This window comes from Carassius auratus, chromosome 13 (genome assembly GCF_003368295.1).
Source record: "Carassius auratus strain Wakin chromosome 13, ASM336829v1, whole genome shotgun sequence".
Lineage (NCBI taxonomy): Eukaryota > Metazoa > Chordata > Actinopteri > Cypriniformes > Cyprinidae > Carassius > Carassius auratus.
Window position 1 is genome coordinate 9,158,432 of NC_039255.1, and position 19,499 is coordinate 9,177,930.

General features: G+C 36.4%; 1 protein-coding gene across 2 annotated transcripts in view; it reads right to left on the reverse strand.

Moving 5' to 3' along the window:
• The window catches only part of LOC113112548 (testican-2-like), a 28,303-nt gene extending 9,450 nt beyond the window's left edge, over positions 1-18,853 (reverse strand). Inside the window, exons 1-7 of one of the 2 annotated variants that reach the window (XM_026278219.1) lie at positions 18,557-18,853; positions 9,685-9,693; positions 8,766-8,811; positions 4,716-4,830; positions 3,384-3,492; positions 1,903-2,017; positions 334-453 (exon numbers count right to left, since the gene is read on the reverse strand). In XM_026278219.1, the coding sequence (XP_026134004.1) occupies positions 334-453; positions 1,903-2,017; positions 3,384-3,492; positions 4,716-4,830; positions 8,766-8,811; positions 9,685-9,693; positions 18,557-18,745 (703 nt within the window). In that variant the 5' untranslated portion in view covers positions 18,746-18,853. The remainder of the gene's footprint in view (positions 1-333; positions 454-1,902; positions 2,018-3,383; positions 3,493-4,715; positions 4,831-8,765; positions 8,812-9,684; positions 9,694-18,556) is intronic. The other variant, XM_026278220.1, reaches the window with a different exon arrangement.
• Between the last annotated feature and the right edge of the window lie 646 nt (positions 18,854-19,499).

The following is a 19,499-nucleotide window of genomic DNA, read 5'->3' on the forward strand; positions in this document are numbered from 1 at the left end:
CAAATTGAGTGCTTAAGCATTCAGTTGCATTTCACAATACACAATTGCTTTTTGAGTGGATAAAATCCTGCTGGTGCTCTTTGGCCATCAGGATAGGACACAATTCAAACATAATAGCTGTGAATCTGCTGGTCCTCATTAAAGTTTTACAAAGCAGTTTTACTAGTGCCAATTATCATAGGTCCATTTTGAAAATACTAAAAAGAAAACAGCATTATGTTGATACAGCTAAAGTAAATTAGGATAGTCATTGTATGCTGCTGATCAGTAGTGTGTATAGGAAGCTGCTATAATCATTTTAAATCACTGGCTAAATAAATGTTAGAGCCTCACTTGATGCAGAACTGGCGACAGGATTCCCCGTGCTGTTCTGCTTGCCATTGCCTTGGAGCAGTTGGAACCAGTCCCGCAGGCGATCTCCCAGATCTGCCAGGTCCTGCCCTGTGCAACTCTCTATGGACAGAAAAGAAGAGAGAAAGAGACATACAGAGACAGTGAAAGGAGATAAGAGATTGTTAGCAGATGTTGATATTAAAGAGTGAAGAGCCAAACGTCCTGCATTTGCCCATCTGAAATTTACAAGAAAAGCCTGCGGAGACTGAAGACACAAATCAGACATAATCAAAGTCAGCAGAAATCCACAAAGCAAGCAGCATAGTCTCTTGATAAATCTATAAAGCCTTTGTTAGAGCGAGAGCTGCAGACTGCTCAAGGGACGTGAAAGAGACAAATGGCACCATTCGTTATTATCATCAAAATATGATCCTATAAATTTAAAAGCAGGGCCTTCTATTGTGCTTAATTCGATACCGAAGGTGATTCTTTATAAGAGTATCTTAAAGAGAAAGTTCATCTAAAAATGAACATTCTGTCATTACTCAGACCTTTATGTCTTAATTTCTTTTGTGCAACACAAATTATATTTTGACTAAGAGTTCAAATGTTCAATTTATTTTTGTTTAAGATAATAGTTAACCCTAAATTTACTCACCCTCATGCTATCCAAAATATAGATGACTTTGTTTCTTCATCAGGAACAGATTTGGAGATATTTGCTCACCAAATGATCATCTGCAGTGAATGGGTGCCATCAGAATGAGAGTTCAAACTGCTGATGAAAACATTGCAATAATCCACAAGACTGCAGTCCATCAATTATTGCCTTGTGAACTGAAAATCTGCAATTTGTAAAAATGTTTTTAACTTCAATCTATTGCTTCCAGCTAAAATATGAGCTCTCTATCCATAACACTGCTTTCTCCAATGAAAAAGCCATTTTGTCTAAATCAAGAGAGAAATATGCACAGATCAAGCACCATTTACAAGCAAAAACAACCCAGACAGCTCTAAACAAATATGTTGATGGATTTGATGTGAGTAGACAACAGGGGATAGACTTTTGATGCAAGTGTTATTATGGATTATGGATGCCTTAATCATGAATTTCTTACAAACTTCATTTCAATTTCTTACAATCGCGCAGCTTTTCACTTAACAAGACATTAACTGATGGATTGGAGTCGTGTGGATTACTTGTGTGGATTATTGTGATGTTTTTATCAGCTGTTTTCATATTTTAGCACCCATTCAGTGCAGAGGATCCACTTGTTGAGCAAGTGACGTAATGCTACATTTCTCCAAATCTGTTCTGATCACCGATTTTGGATGGGCCGAGGATGAGTAAATTTATATCAAATTAAATTTTTTTTGGTGAACTATTCCATTAATGGGATCCAAAACAACTTACCTTTTCAAAAATATCTAATGTTGTGTTCTTAAAAAAAAAAGGCATACTGGTCTGGAATGCCACAAGGTTGAATAAATAATTTTCGGTGAAATTATCCCTTTAACAAGCTTTGCTACACCATATTGAAGCTTTTGACGTTTGTTACAGGTAAATACCTTGTTTGCTGTCCACATCTGTAGCAGGAGCGGCGGTGGCAGTACAGGGGCAGAAACCAGCACAACTTACTTTCAACTCCTTTCCTGTGAGACAAGCCTGCTGCTCCATTTTGCACTAAATTCAGGTGCAACACACACCAACAACAAAACACAGGAAGAATAAGCAGCGCCACCATAAAACTTGTCAAGTGTCACATGCTACAGTTCATTGGCATCAATTGTAACCCCAGATAAAGCATAATTATTTGTTCAGACGAGTGAAAAACGCTGGTTCAAGCAAGACATCTCCATTAAAAGAAGCTGATGTCAACCTTCATTTCTTCACACACAAGGTCAGAAATAGATATAATAGAGATAATACATAATTCAACAGAACGGTTCTTTCATTCCCAAGTCCTCAGAATCCTTTCAGACAATTCTTTGACTTTTAAGGATGTCAAGGGCCAGACAACACCGCTTAATAGAGACCATTACAACATACTGCGCAAGCAGATTGATCCATGAGTCACACAGAAAATAACAGAGATGAAAAATATGTTTTTGAATGGCATAGAATAACGTCATTATGCATTCATTGTTCCAAGCCATGCAAGCCGAAGATGTAGGATATTGAAAGGATTATGCATTTTCTCTTCAGGTTTGTTGACAGGACTAATAAAAATATTTCTACCTGATCTGACTCTTAAAAACTTAAAACTCTGGTGTTAACTCAGATATATACAATCATATTTGGAACTAATCAGTGTTTCATAATCTTTACTGTTACATTGATATCATATCATATTGGATATTATTTATCAATATAATTAACAATATTAAAGTTGGCCATTATTACATTGATTCACTTAAAATGACAGGTTTACTAAGTAGTTCTCCTTACCTTTAATGAGACATATCTTGTTTGTCTTACACAAATTATTGTGTGCTCTCTGGAAAAATGTTCTGGGGGCATTCATGAAGAAATTGTCTCCAAGAAAGTCCCAGTGGCAAATTTCTTTATAAATTAATCCAGATGGGACGTTTAACAAAATTAAAGAGGGATATATGTGGTCTTTCTTGTGTGGTGGAATTCAGAAGCTCAACAAGTATAAAATATCACCAGGTACAGAAATACACCATCAATTTATAGAAATGTTGGATGTAAAAGAACTGAATGCAGTTAAAAATCATGATTAATCATGATTCATTATTTTAATATTCTGTCAGCCACAATAGTTACATTCTGTTTTAACGATTTAAGGAAGCAAAATCAATCCCTGGCTGGGAATGACTGATTTAGAGAATATGAAGCACATTTTTGGGTTACCTAAGTTGACCCGACAAAAAACGGAAAAGTTGGAAAAAGCACAAAAGTGCAATAATTCCAATTGTATTAAAATGAGGTGAACTGCAGAGAAATCGATCATGTCAATATGATCAATTTCTCTGCAGTTCAGCTTATTTCAACAAAATTAAAGGAATCGGAATGCAGTGTGAAGTACCTGAGAAGCGTAGTTGTGTCCATCAGAACCACAAACGGTACCAGAGGAAGATATTGGGCAAGCCTTACAGTTACTCTCCTGCTGCTGTCTAATGACCTGCTGCTTCAACCTAGAACAGCCAATATTAACGTGCCATCAAAAAATTATTACATTTAAGATATAAACTCAATTATGCTTGGTTACTTAAATGCACAGAAACAGTGCATCATTGGCATCATTTTGTTGCATCAGCAGCCAATGCATTTACTGCTTGACATTCAAATACTTGGCCAGTGTTCACTGTAGCAGAATTCAATGCAGTTCAACACCCTCCACCTTCTCCAGCTCCACCTGTATAGAACTGCTACAGGGTAATTTCATGTATGCTATATACAGTATGTGGGTTGTTTTATATATATATTATATGCTAAGCAGCAGTATTTCTTACACATCATCAATTTATACAAATGTTGGATGTAAATGAACTAAATGCAGTAAAAAATCATGATTAATCACGATCCATTATTTTCGTGTACTGTAAGCCACAATAGTTACTTTCTGTTTTAAAGATTTAACAAAGCAAAAGCAATCCCTGGCTGGAAATTACTGATTTAGAGAATATGAAGCACATTTGACCCGACAAAAAACTAAATAGTTGTAAAACGCACAGAAGCATATATTATATGCTAAGCAGCAGTATTCCTTACATGCTCACAGCAGCATGTCGTGGATGTATTGGCAGCAGAAAGTCTCCATACTTCCTGCTACAGCAGAAGTGTACCAGATCTATTCCACCAAGACTAACATCAACACTAGCTGCGTTTACATGGACCCTTCTAATCCGATCGTAATAGGACTAGAAGAACAATAGGAAAAAAAATGTCAAATAACCTTGACTAGGTTATTTATTTGTTGATTTATTAAATAATAATTAATCATTCATTACATTTTATATAGCACTTTTCTGCTGTTCTTAGCACTCAAAGCGTTCTACATTGTGAGGGGGCATCTCCTCGATCACCACAACAAATCATTTTAATAGAGTTGTCAAGACAGAACTATCATAATTTTAGGACCATCATTTTTATGAGCGTTTTCAACCCTCTTGTTTTGCTGCTTTTCTAAACAGCCATCTTTGCTCATAAGCCAATCATCTGGACCTTAAAGGCTCAGAAATGTGATTCATCATGATATGAATAATTAAAAGCTAAACTGGATAGTTCTGCACAGTGCCTTAGAATGGCACCAAGCTTCATTTATTCATACCCTCAAAAAAAAAAAAAAAAAAAAAAAAACACTGTTCGGACATTTATTATTGCTATGTGCATGAAGACCTGTAGCTGAAGGGCTCACCTGTGCTCCAGCTTTTTGCGGTTGACGCACACAGCACGCTGGTAGCCCTGGGCGACACACACCTTATGTCGACTGCATTTGACTTTCTGGCAGGGGTCTTTAGTGGTGTCCACATCTGCAATGAAGAGAGATGTACTCCAATAATCGTCTATGCATTCAGATTTTATATTACTTAAGATGCTCACTGAGATTTCAATATTATAACCTTTCAATAAGTATTATGAATAATGTATTTAATTCCAAATATGCATTTAATATTTCAATTATTTATATTGAATTATTATTGGTCATTTATTTTAGACATTTTTTTTAAATGCTGCCACCACAACCTGAATCAAAGTTTTTTTAGCAGCTGGATACATATCGTTTTTGTTAATACTATTGATTTCATAAAAATAATAGGTAAAGTTTTAGTAAATTTGTTGTGTATTTGTAATATTTATTTATTATGCTCTCTATGCTACAGCTTCAGCCTTAGAGAAGTTTAGACACAGGGAATAGTATTTTATGTTTTTTTGAGTAAGCCATAATTACTCCTTATATCTTATCTCATCATAATACATATAATATTACAAACAAACTCATAATCCTCACTGCATGAAAAACAATATTTCAAGACTGACAGATTATTGCAATCCATACACAATAGCACAAGGTTGATCAGTAAGCCTCACTCCATCACAGCAAGCTCAAGCAGATTAAAGAGAACACAAGAATAATGATGTTGCTATAGCAACAGTCTAACTCCTGAGTGAGGACTGATTAGCTGCTCGTATAAGTAAAAAAGAAAGAAACTCTCTCTCTGCATCTATCCATAATCATTGCACACTTCAACATTAAATATTGTATATCTTCTGAGCAGTGGCCCTGTGAGCTTGTCCTTATAAAATGCATTAAAAAGGTGATGCAAAATCCAGCATAGAGAGCCAAAGAATCTTGTCCAGTCACCGTCGCATCTTCTCTTTCATCCTTTGTTTACACACAAGGCAGCATTTAATGTGATCATTACAATCGCAGAGTAGAAATATAAGGAGCTACTGACTCTATCAAGCAAAGCCAGTGGCTGAGTTAATGCAGCTAATACACATCAGCAGCCAGAGCCACTTAACGCTGAGCATATCAGATCAACTAGCGGGGAAAGGTTCACAGAGATAAGGGCGCGATACATGCTGTGTACACAGGAAAGACAAAAAATGCAATCACGCTGATAAATAAAACATGCACGCTGTTTAAATTAAGACGTCTCCATTTGTTTTTAATGAACTGAAGCCTTGTATCATGTTGATGGTCTATTAATTCAGGTATTGGCTGACTCAACAGACTGCTGAGATGTTCTTTTCTCAGGTACACACACTGGGAATGTGAAAAAAAAACATCTGCTTGTGATAAACCTGTTGACGTACTAGAAGCACTTTGTTGACCTATTAATACACATTAATACACAGCTCATATGAGACCATAACATCATATATCCGACACAGACAATTAGCTATTGATATGCATGAAAATGTGCTGTCGTGGAATTTTCGGCTTAGGGGTATAAATCTGGATTAAAAAAAAGGAATACTCAAACTACCATTCAAAAGTTCAGAGTTGGCCCAAGTAAGGTTATTTACTAGGGCGTCTCCTCGCCCACCACGACGAATGATGTTTTAATTTGCGATAATGCATTAAATTGATAAAAAAAATTATTAAACGATTCTGTTCTTTTGGACTTTCTATTCATCAAAGAACCCCGAAAAAAAATTATTGCAGTTTTCACTAAAAATATTAAGCAGCGCAACAATTTCAACATCGATAATAATAAGAGATGTTTCATGAGTACTAAAAAAAGCATTTTAGAATGATTTCTTTAGGGTCATGTAATATGACTGGACAAGACTGGAGAAATTTAAGTAAAAATAAATGTTTTTAGTGTTGAGAAAAGCTACTGTCACAATAATTACATCATAAATTTGTCCTGAAGTTGCATGACAACCACTGCGTTGAAATACCACTGAGAAAAGACCTTCTCTTTTCTGACTGGTGTGCAGCACAGAACAAGAACCTGTCTATGTGTGACATGTCCTATGTGCTAACCTTTCTGCAAGAGCTGCTGAATAAGGGTGCACCCTATGCTCAAAGTATATGTGGCCATCACGGCAAATCATTCTCTCGTAGACGGAAGCTTGGAGATTGAATCCGCCTCTCCCTCATACTGTGCTGACTTGGGATTTATCTCAGGGCCCTGTAAGTCCCTCCCTTTGAGCCAATCCAGACTTGTGACCCCTGTCGCTTAAGACCGCCCTCCTTCTAGTGTGAACAAATCAGGCTTCAATAAAAGAGTAAACAGGAGTTTCCCAAAATGTATCAGCAACACAGCGCTCGTTCCCTTATCTCAGGGACCGAGGTTATGTTTGTAACCAGAGCGTTCTATGTAATACATTTTTTTAAATAAATATGTGCATAAACTTTATGTGTACATGTGTTTTTCCTCTACCATCTAAAAATGTTGCGCTCAAGCTAAAAGTTCAACTTCCAAAAAAAAGCACCTGGAGACCTTGCATTTTTTCCCCCAATCCTCTCTCCTGATCTCACGTTTTTCACAGCAAAAAGCCTTCTGCATGAATGGCCTCTATAGAAAACTCCATATAAATAGGGCCCAATGTATTGTGTTAATATGAAGAAATTTTCTGTATTTATTTTTCTAACTACGCATTGTATAGTGTTGTGTTTTAGGGTTAAAGGAAAAGTCAGTAACCTTAATAGATAATGTCTGGGAAGAAAATGACCAGTACCTTTTCTGTTTTTCTATGGATTTTTTTTCTTACAGTGTAAGGCCTGCTTATGTATGTGATTAATACATTTGGTTCAGTTTGGTTTTTATACTGTTGATGTGTTCAAATTATTAATAGCACAGACACAAACTCTTAAATATCACATTAAGCATTATATGTGTGAACTCCTGCTCTGTAACACCTTTGACAAATGGATATATAATAATTCCCTAACTGTCACAGAGAATGACTTCAATTAATGAGTTTTAAACAAAAGATTTGTGGTGGGAGTAGTGACGGCTGTGCAAGAGGCTTTATTGCCAACTCGGCAAAATGGACCATCGGGTTCATGAACCTCTGTTCTTGGACATATGAAGCTTAAGTGGATTTGTGCTTTGAAGGAACAAAGCCAGTGTCAGTCAGTGCTAAATCAAGCCTCCGGGGCTCTTACTGGGCCTTCAGTGGAACTAGCAATTATCCATTAATTACATCCCGAGATATTTGCTAATGGACTCCTCCATTCTGAGGACTTCACTTCAACTGAAAAATCAAGACATAATGTTCAAATGTGTCCGGGCAGTCTCTTTACTCTAGCAAAATGAGGAGATGACCTCATCTCTTGTGTAAGCAATTAGTGTTTGGCAGCAAAAAAGAAAAGAAGGGCTGTCTGCTGTGACAAACATAGGCAGACCACAGTCAAGCCTAACTGCACCATTGAATAATAATTACAGTGCTTGCATGCCACTGTTAAAGGTTTGTTTTAAAACACTAAATATTGCATTTCTGAAGTAATTATTTCTGATTAAAGCACTTAACATGCTGTCTGGTTTCAAATTTTAACTGTAGACAATAAAATGTTTTATTACAAAAGGTTTTTTTTTTTTTTTTTTTTTTTTTTTTTTAATAAGATTAACTAATAAAATTTGACTGACTTGTTGAATTCTTAGCACTCTAAGTATTCAACAATACTAAGTATATTTGAATACTTAGTACTCTTTCTTACTGAATACAGTATACTGAATTATGACTGGTCCTGATTTGCTTGAATATATTACACTGTGTTGATTCTTGTGTGCAACTGACAGAAAACAAAATGCATGAGTATCATAACAACAACAAACTTAATTTACACAGAAACAAACTTAAAATTGGCACTAGTTCTGAAAAAATTGTCTGAATATTTTACCTAATGTCAAATCTAGCTCCATTTGAAAACACTTAAATAAAATGGCTAAAATGTCACTTCAATAAATATTATAAAGTGATACTATTAGTAATATTAAAAATGACTTACTTTCGTTCGAGTCTTGACTTTCATCCCCCAATCTGATGTAATCGTCCTGACAAAAACAAAGTAAAAACAGTCAAATGTGTTGCACAGAATAAACTTTAAGCATTTAGTTAAGAATGATACTTCTATCACAGTGCATTTATCATTAACCAAACTTAAAAGAACAATACTAAGATATTTTAAAGGGGTCATATGATGCTTTTGTAAAGATCATTATTTTGTGTGTTTGGTGTAACAGAATATGTTGACATGCTTTAATGTTCAAAAAACACATTATTTTTAAAATACTGTACATTATTGTAGGTCCTCTGTGCCCCGCCTCTCTTAAACGCATCGTTTTCTACAAAGTCCCTCTTTCTGACAAGCACAGTCTACTCTGATTGGACAACTGACCCAGTGCATTGTGATTGGCCGAACACCACAAGCACTCGTCGGAAATATAACAGCCCTTTCCATAATCGTGAGCTTTGTCTTTTAAAATACATGTATGTACAGACAGTTAATAATGTCCTTAATTTTACCATCAGTTCAAGCCCGAAAGGGGAACAGAGCAGTGTGACAGATGATGAAGCTGAAGTGCACACACACGCGATGCGCAAAACTCCACATTTAAACATTCAATATATTTAAACTAATAACACTCCAAAAGAGAAAGGAAAAATTTTAATCGCATCATATGACCCCTTTAATTGTGAAAAGCTGTGGAAAAGCACAAATGGAAAAAGGAGGGATGGAACTTAAGAAGAAAAATTCTGAAACATAAAAGGGCAAAAAAGGTGTTCGCTTAAATGAAATGTCAAACAAAGATACATAAGCAACTTAGACTGCACAAAAAGTGGGTTACAGCTTTGATATCTAATATTAGACTAAGCATTTTAAAAGAGACATTAAACACAAGCAGTCATGATACATCACTACTGACCTCCACTTCCTGGTGAAATGTGAGATAGATGAATGAAAGACAAAAGATAAGGAGACAGTTAGAGGAGAGCGATGCATCTCTGAGAAGCAACTATTAAGAAAATAGACAGGCTCCAACTGTTAAAAAAAACATATTTTCACCTCCTGGGAAAATCTTTGAATATATCCTTGATATTCCCTCATGTGTCCTTATAAAAGAGGCAGTTGCAGTTGATAATTATATGCTTAGTGCTCATAACACTTGAAATATTTCAGCACTCTAACTGATAATAACAATAACCTTTCTGTAAAGTTCACAAGTTTATTAGTGTCACCAGCATTCATTTATCTGTGCAGTTGTATGTATACACGAGGTGGAATTGCATATTGAAGGAATTTGGCTTTGTCAGCTACAATAGCGCAATAAATTAATATTTTTCTGCAGCACATGTTTAAGTCACAAGTCAAGTGACAATACATATGCTTTATAACGTCCTGAATGTAGATCATTAAAAATAACATTTCCATTCAATATTTAACTTAATAGGTCTACTTCACGAATATATACCAACCACTTTTGTTGATATTTTTTTGTTGATATTAATTTACTAATTCGTTCCCTCGTTCAAATCGAGGGAACGCAATAGTAAATCAAGGGAACGCAATTATAATTGTGTGCACGTTTTAGTATATTGAGGGAACTAATTAGTAAATCGTGCGCACAATTTATTAGCTTTTTCTTGCATGTAATGTGCGGTGCTCTGTATGTTGACCTTTATGAAATGCACTACTGCTAATTCTTTTTAAGATCTGAATAAAAATAAATATAAGAACACACTAAAAACGATGACTATATGAATATGTGCTCCTGATATGATATAACCTTGTCAAAACAAATCAAAGACCAGTGACTCAAAATTCAGTGCTGCATTGCTTAACTGCAACAATCCCTGGTGCTGGACAACTTTGTTATTGATTTCCTGATACCTGCATTATTTAAGTCCATTTTTGCTGTCTTAGCATAGTAGATACTGTGTGGATACTGAGAAATTAGGTTTCCATATCAGTAAATATGGAATGGACAGAGTGGTGAAACCTTTTGAATATATTTTTTATCTTTAGTTTATGCAAATTGAAGCAGCCACCCATGCAAACACAACTCTTAATTCATTCGATATGCTCTTTTTTGTCAAGAGAGCTGTACACTAAGTGTGAAGAATGTGGAAAATGTTGTGCCACATCAATATGTTCCCCCTCTATAAAAAGATGCAAGAATTAAAAGTATCGCCATAGCTCACAAAAAATATTGCCCCAACATATCATCATCTAATTTTATGACCATCATCATAACACATCATCATCAAGAATTCTTAAAAGCTTAAAAAGCTTAAGATTTCTTCAAGCTTAATAGAGTACAACACTTTTTTTCACTGGCATTTGTTCCAGAAGTATTTTTCTGATAGTTCAAGACTTATAAGCCATGAATCAAATCAGTAAGCTACAAATAAACTATTAAAACTTTAATTTGAAACAAAAAGCTATCTTAAAAACTGACAAAAAGACAAAGGTAAAAAAGCTATGTACTGAACAGTTTTATTGAGGGAAATTACAATCTCAGGAAACACTGCAAATAACATGTTTAAATAAAAAAATCAGAGTAGATCTGTATTTAAGTTTTGTATATAACTTATAATCAAAACTCAATTCCCCTTTGGAGAATAGGATTTTTACTTCCGGAACCCTATATGCAACAGTAAGCAACAGTGGCTCAACCAATGGCGGAAGTTTGGGGCAGGGCTATCTGTTTAACCAACCAATTGAAGAAGAGAGCATTCAAAGGAAACCTGTTTGGAAACAATCTTTTTATTTTTACCATAAGGTGCCGCAGGTGGTTCAGATATTAAATATTTTCCTTAATGAAGGACATATTAAAATTAAGAATCTTAATTAGCATTTTGTTAGCATTTTGTTGTCTTTGAGACCATAAAGACATTTTAAGAGTCAGCAGCACTTGAGACCACAGTCTAGGAAGCAGTCATCCTCAGATGAGCACCTCCTGTATCCAGAGGCAGCTCATCTTTGGTCTGCCTTGAGTGAAGACTGGCAGGACTATCCCTCAGAGGACCCCGGTCTCATCAAAAACACCACAGAATGCATCAACCCCTTCTGTGCGTACTGACAGCTCTTTTATCCTCCATATCTCTGCAATGTAATCGGGCATGTCTGAACATGCACTCTTTAAATTCAGCTTTGAATTGGAGGCCCTCAAAACACCTGTGTAAGTTTACATGACATACAAGCAATTGACTGGCACCTGGAAGAAGATGAAAAGTGGTACACACATACATGTGTGTGTGCGTGTGTGTTCAAGCAGCAGTTCGTGGGTGAACTGGATCTGTCTTTTTCACTCAAACTTAACAGTTACATCACAACGCAGAGATAAAAATGCAGGAACATACCATTGCGCTCCTGTGTTGCTGCTGCTACGAAAACATCTGCCACAGTGACACAACAGAAAGATGTCAGCGAATTAAAATCACTAAAAATATGGATTTATTATTTTAAGTGACAGATTCAAAACTGTCAAATTACAAATTACCTCCACCACCTGCCAGTTATTTTATTACTACGTTTGTACTAAGTCCTAATGTACTACGACAGTGATATTATATTTAGTATATAACTTATTCATGATGCATACATACACTTACTGATAAGCATGCAAGCAGATGAGAACAAAATATGATTGCAACGCACACGTTTTTTGGTTATTGAGAACTAAAGCACGATGTTCTGCACTAATGAACTATATACTGAAGCACTACTGAACAATAGTGTTTGTCATGTAATTCTGTAATTTGTACAAAAAAGTCATTTTACTCCAAAATATTTCAATTTTAAAGCCAAACCTTGCAGCTTTTTTGCCTGACACATGGCTTTCAGCTTACAGCCTCCCACCTCATTGTCTCTTTAATTTCATGTCATGCATTGTAAATTTGAGGGGATTAAAATTTGGCTGTGACTATTTTGCCTTTTCTTTTTCCACACATATTAGAGATTCGCTCTGACAAGTGTTGATGCTCAAAATTATACCTTGTTGGAGGCGCAAAGTGAAGCAGCCCTCCATAATTGATTAAAGCCGGATGGACCCTGGTGGTAATGACCTCACAATAGCCTCACACCTACGCAGTCATCACTCCACCGTGTTTCCAGCAATCATACAGGCTCCTCACAGTTCATAAACACCGCAGGCACACATCCATTCTCCCTTTGACTCTGAATCTACTCGGCCATGTTCCACAAGCCAAGAAATCTAGAGGAAAAACAGATACTGTATTATATATCGGAACATTCCCAACTATGCTTTCACTGTCACACCCCGGCTATAGCTGACGGGCAAGTACAAGCCTCCCACTTGATTTATGCACTGGGCCTTTTCCGACTGGGCTTTTCAGATTAACCGCACACAGTCACATCAAAAGCACTGCTAACAGCCCACTCCCTTGACTGTGAACATATCCTGGCTTTCCTCATGTAGAAGAAAACTCTGGCCTGCCATTCTGTTTTTGTAGAGCCAATAGTGGCAGGAAGCTCCTCCAGGACAGAACTCCAAAGAGAGGAATACCCAGAGAGTGTTTGTCACTGACTCATGCTTTTAAGTGAAAACATAACAGAGGGTGACTTTTAGAGTTATCTCTTAAAAACATAAGAGGTTACCACGTACACTTTGATGCATGAGAGCTGTACAAAAATTGAGATAGCTTGACTTGAAGCCTGACTCAGTGTAAACAGATGAAGCGATCCATCTAGCACAGATGCCCAGCAGTTACACAGCACTGTAATGTGGTATAATGGACAACACACAGATGCACAATGAGATCACATTGTAATACAGTATTAACAATTTCAGCAACTCAAGCAATAACTTATTATGATAAATCATAGTTTGCCAACTTGTGCCCCAGGTTGGAAAAAAATGAAGTGCTCAAGTGTTATACAATAGTTCAATAAATAAGTTAATACTGAGCAAAAGCCCATTCACTCCAAAAACGGTTAACTATAAAGATAACTATGATGATAGCTTTATTGGCGTCAAAGGCCAATGGACAATAACATTCTATTTATTATAAGCGCAAGCTGCAGTTATGCTTCTGCCACTTTAAATCCTCAAGCTCTTTATAATTGGGAAGATTCTAATTGGCTGTCAATGTTTTTATTGTTCATTAGCTGAAAAAAAAGGTAGCCAGACCAAAGGCAGATGGGCAACGCTGGCGGTGCAGAAATGACATAAAACACATTAAGATAAACTTTATGCTTTTCTTAATGGGTTTTGGAGCATCAAATGATCTCGAACACACCCATAAAAGTCCAATATTCTGACCTCTTCAGCATCAATAACACTCCCACAGACTCTAAGGGCCCAACTGACAGCTCTGAAAGCGAGAGTGAGAGAGAACAATACAGTGCAGATAAGCAAATCTGACACTAGAAACAGTCAATAAGGCATTCTCTGTGAAAGGAAGACGAGAAGGACTCAAATGTTGGGGGTGTGGGGGTATGGGGGGTGACAGGATTGACAGTTCACCTCCATCCCTTTACAGAGCACTTTAGACTTAATCCAGCCTCATTAACGCTAAAAGCAAAATTTACTTTAATGGGGTTTAAAACCAGTCATTTAAATTTGCCATCTTCATTAAGGATAAGCAGTCTTGGGGGCAAAAATAACACTGTCATGCTTGTATTTGTAATTGGATGCCCAGAACAAGAGCCTTTTTATTTGGCGGTTTTGGTAGGTCAGCTTGATCTACAGAGAACACGGTGTTTGGTACCCAGACTCCCAGGGGCTGCAGTAAACAAGTCAAGAGAGTGACAGAAAAGTCAGTATTGCACATATTGGTAAAGGAAGGACATGTTAAAAGAGTTGTAAGACCAATTTCACATCTGGAACCGGACCGAAGCCTCCAAAAATTAGCCTGGGTATGCCATGCTCCGCACCTGCACTCTTCAGATAAAAAGTCTAATTCAGCAAGAAAAGCCCAGACCCCAGGAGCAGAATGATGAAAGGCCAGTTTCTCTCCACTCAATTAAAGCCCACCTACACTCCTGGCCTATAGCCAAGACGTGGTGCTGCAATGCTCTCACTCGATTTTGTCAACAGCCATCCCACTGCACTCAATTTCCCCAGCCCCACAGGCCCATGACCTCCTTCTCCGGACAATCCGTCCTGAAATCAAATGGGGCTGAGAGTTACAAACAGATGTGCATAAAAATGCATCCTCTGTTTTTTTTTAAAAAGCATAATGTTTAGCATTTGAGTGCACTTAATGCTGATGGCTGAACTCTGAATGGGGTATTTGGGTGTATCATCTTAAACTGCATTATTCATAATTATGGACCTTATGCTATGCTGCTCTGGCAGTTACGAGGACATTCCCACCTTTATGAGCATATGAATGGAATCTTGATACCAAGGCCGGTGAATGGTTAAATGGAAGACAATTTTCAGTTCAGGCTTGAAACATTTTTGCCTCATTAAAAATGTAGTGCAGGAATAACAGGTGCGAGCCGACACAACGTTCCGAGGGAAAGGGAAAGCATTGATTTTTAATGAGCTTCTTCTACATTGAGAAGTGGGGGAGAGATATAGAGAGCGTTTGCCAGCCACAGGAGAATTGGCCAGTGCTGCTGTTTGTTTACTTGCTGTAGCATAGATAACGGATTCACTCCTGGTTTCTCTCTTAAACAGCCGGGTAAGGTGTGGGATGAATTATACAGAGTCATTTACCCTGAGTATTTCTAAATGCATTTACAGATAATGAACATGAACATATCACCCAAGAAGTTTAATAGGAAGAAAGACCAAGCGAGCAGATGCGCACTAAATTGATCCATTTCATCATTTTTTTTTTTACTCCATTGAATTATTATTATTTTTTATCCTATCTCGTTTATATGTACTGTAGTGTTGGAAAAATCTGAGCTCACATTAAAATTAATGTTGCAAAGGCAATCGTGAATGTAACGGAGATTTGTCATTTTAAATGACCCAGTCTAGTACATTCTTGCTGTATATTTGGTCTTAAATACTGACTATGAAATAAGATTTAATTTTCCACTTGCATGGAAATAGATAAGAGAGCATGCCAAAAATGGTTCTCATTCAGTCCATTGACCAGAATAATACAATGCAGTCACTGTAAATACAATAAATACAAATCAAAAATCAATGCTAATTAAAGAATATAACACTTTTTTTGAAGTCTCAAAAAGCATTATGAAACCAATCTACTAAACTTTTTTCTTAAAATGACTTTTTAAATGGACCTCACTCAATATGTTAAAACGAGAGTCTGACATACTTCACTAAGATTCCCAGATGGGAATAAATTATGATGAGCTGTATAGCTTTGACATGCCCTGACTATTCTCAAAAGGCAAAATGTGTTCAAACCAATGTCTTCACTTTAAAGTCCATTTTTAGGTCTATTTCATATGTAGGAAGGATATACAGACAGTCTGAAAGATCTTAGTGTAGACAAAACAAGGTAATAAAATCCATCCACATACCATCACAGGACTTTTAAATTACAGAAGGCCTGACAGCAGGTTGCTAGTTCACATACATTTTTTAATAAAGCATTTTAGGCTGCTGTGATATTTCAAGTAATCATAAAAAAATATTTATAATGAAATAAAATGTAATCAGAGCTCAGAAGAGCGAGGAAACCTCCTAAGAGTTCTCAAGTAAACTTCAACATCAGTCCCATTACAATTCTCTCATACGGTGTCCAAAAAATAAAAATGTTATAATCAACCAAGAATGGAATGCACAACAAACATAAAATATTAATGTCAAATTAGACGCATCCATATGTGCATCAGCGTGTGCTCATGAACCTTTCATGTTCTGCTGCTTTCATCAGTGTTCGCTTGAGTTATATCATTATTCTGCTCTGAGAACCTCTGAGGAATTTAAAAGCCAACATCAATTTGGATTATTTGCCTTTGTCACAAGCAACACTTTAAAGATTAAATAAGCTGTGTTCAGAGAGAGATGAATTTTCAGAGTCTACATCAGTTCCATCTATGTCTCTGATAGAAGATACGAGGTGACTGTTAAAAAGGTACTGAACTGTGTCAGAGGGCCTGTTGATGTCTCAGAATCCTTGCAATCTCAGAATAATAAATAGACTCATCAGCATAGTTTACTGTGATATGAAACCACTTGCAAATGCATTTTAATATTGATTCCAATGATTTTTGTTTTGTTTTGACAGTAGCCCTATATCTGATAGTCTGTGTGAGTGCATTACAATCAACATGCAAATATTATGCAAATTATGTGAAACCATGAAGTGTGTGGATGGGCATATATCAAGCTAAAAAGTTACTCCTTTGGCAGTAAGGCAGCTAGTTATAATTAAGATGTGAACATTTCATTAGTTTTGTTCCGAGCCAAGTTTACTTTTTTGGTGCATCTTCTTGTTCAAAGGGTCCTACTTTCATCATATCCTGCACATATTCCATGTTAAAAGCATGTTAATCACTCACAATAAGGGATTTCCCATCTGTGCAGTGGCATGACAACCCAAACAAAACTGCAAAACAGTGAAACTAGAAGGGCCAGTGCTATTCAGTGCTACTGAAGTGTGTCACATCAAGTACAGTTCAAGAAACAGCAGTATTTTACCACTGCAACAACCTGTATTTTAATAACACGGTTGAGCCAGAGACAGTAATATGGCTGGGACTTTTTTTTTCCTCTAAGCTGTTTTTGGTTTTCTTTTCTTCCATCAAAACACCCGCATTTGTTGGACAAGCTTCGCTCCTCTGCCATACATGCTTTAGATGGTGTGATCAATAGCCATTGATTGGAGAATATCGAGTCTGCTGCAGGGCCAAGTTTGAACGTAAGCCACTGATGTAGAAATGTAGAAGTGTCCATCTATTCACAATCCCGGTCTAATTCACACTTAATCTTTCCGTTCCTATACATTTTGATTAATTCAGTGTTCTCTTAGATGTGTTTTTCCACCGTAATCATTTAAGGAGTTATACACTTAATCCAGTTCTAGAAGGGTAAAAATAGCTACCGGTCAAACACTACTGATGGAGATAAATCACAGTTTTTATTAGATGGTTTAATGTTTCATTTGGAGCAACAAAACTCAACAGAAAACAACCAAGGACCTTTTTAGTTTTCAAGAACAGTAGGGCACCTGCAAACTATAAATAAACATACATACTTTTGATTGTGTCGCATACTCATTAGGGCTATAATTATTGTTTTTTGACCCACCAAGAAATACCATTGAATAAAGGATCAAATAACATACCTGCATAAGGACACATGCTACAATAAGACCTTTGGGTGATAAATCGATCCATAAATCTCCCACTGAATACATTTTAAGTCCTAATCAATTATTAAAGTTGCCAATTATTATATCACATCAACCAGCTGGGCAATAAATGACACTCTAATGCAATCTGCTTTATTCTGTAATTAAAACTATTGTCAGTTAAACAGACAACAGATGGTACATTGTTACCAAGTGGGCACTATTTAGGGTTTGACTGAAGATCTGAGCATCTTCAGAGCATTTGAACACTTTTGAAAGATACATCCAAATATTTTTTTTCTAAAGTCTTTTATGGATATTTGTACGTTTACAGCATGAATTCAACAGTTCAACCTATTATATCTCCAAGAGCTATTCATTACCTTAAATGCAAATGCTTTCAAAAGGAAGATTGATTTCTAAGAACACTAATGATTGATGTCTTACGGATAACACCGTCCAGCATAACCATTCCTAACACTTCCTAAATATCGCTATTGATACGAGCTGAAGCAGATAGAGTCATGATTCGTCGTCTCAAAGATAACTCACATCTCTGAAGCGGTTCCAGTGCTTGATCTTGCGACTGTACTGGGAAATGGTGGACAGCCACTGTTCATCTTCCATGAAATTCCCCGTCTTCTCCGGTTCTTTCCCGCTCTTAACGTCCACCTGCACGGAAACCCGCACGAGCATTAGCAACGGGACGAGAAGACATCCCAGATCATTCATCCCCACCATTATTCCGCTTGTCTGATGTCTCGATTCCTGTTCTTTAAAGAACGAGAGACGGATGCTGAGACTACGGTGAAGTGTGACCTGATTACAGGATGCGTCTTCCCTGAGAGAGAGAGAGAGAGAGAGAGAGAGAGAGAGAGAGAGAGAGACGCGCAGGGCTGCTCGGAATTTCATGAAATTCTGTTATTGTCACATTATGGAATCTTTCGAGATCTCAGTAACAGAAAATAACTATTGCAATATAAAAATGCTGCCCACTTTTGCCTGCCATTTGCTTTTAAAACAGAACAATTTTCACTTATAACGCGTGATTTTCAATAGTATGTTCTTAAAACAAATGGACCATTTCATATGATTTTTTAATTTTTTAAATATAGGTGTCCCTATACATTTTGTCAGTACTATTTTGTAAAATAAATACATTTATAAAATTTTATATAAAAAAAAAATATATATATATATAAATATATATATATATAGTTAATATTGTAGTTATCGGGCTATTTGATATAAATTGAATGGGGTTTTATACTGAGACCTACATAAATTAGGTGAATCGAAATATCTCAAACAATTTATTTATTTTAAATTTGTTGAAAAAAAAAAAAATTAATAGACAATGAACAAAAATGTCAGTAGGTGGGTATATTTATGCAGTTTACATCCATATAATCATTATGAGTGCCTTCATTGTTCATTTATTCAAGGATACCTTCTAACCACTGCTTCATTTAAAAATGAATCAAGGGACTGTCCT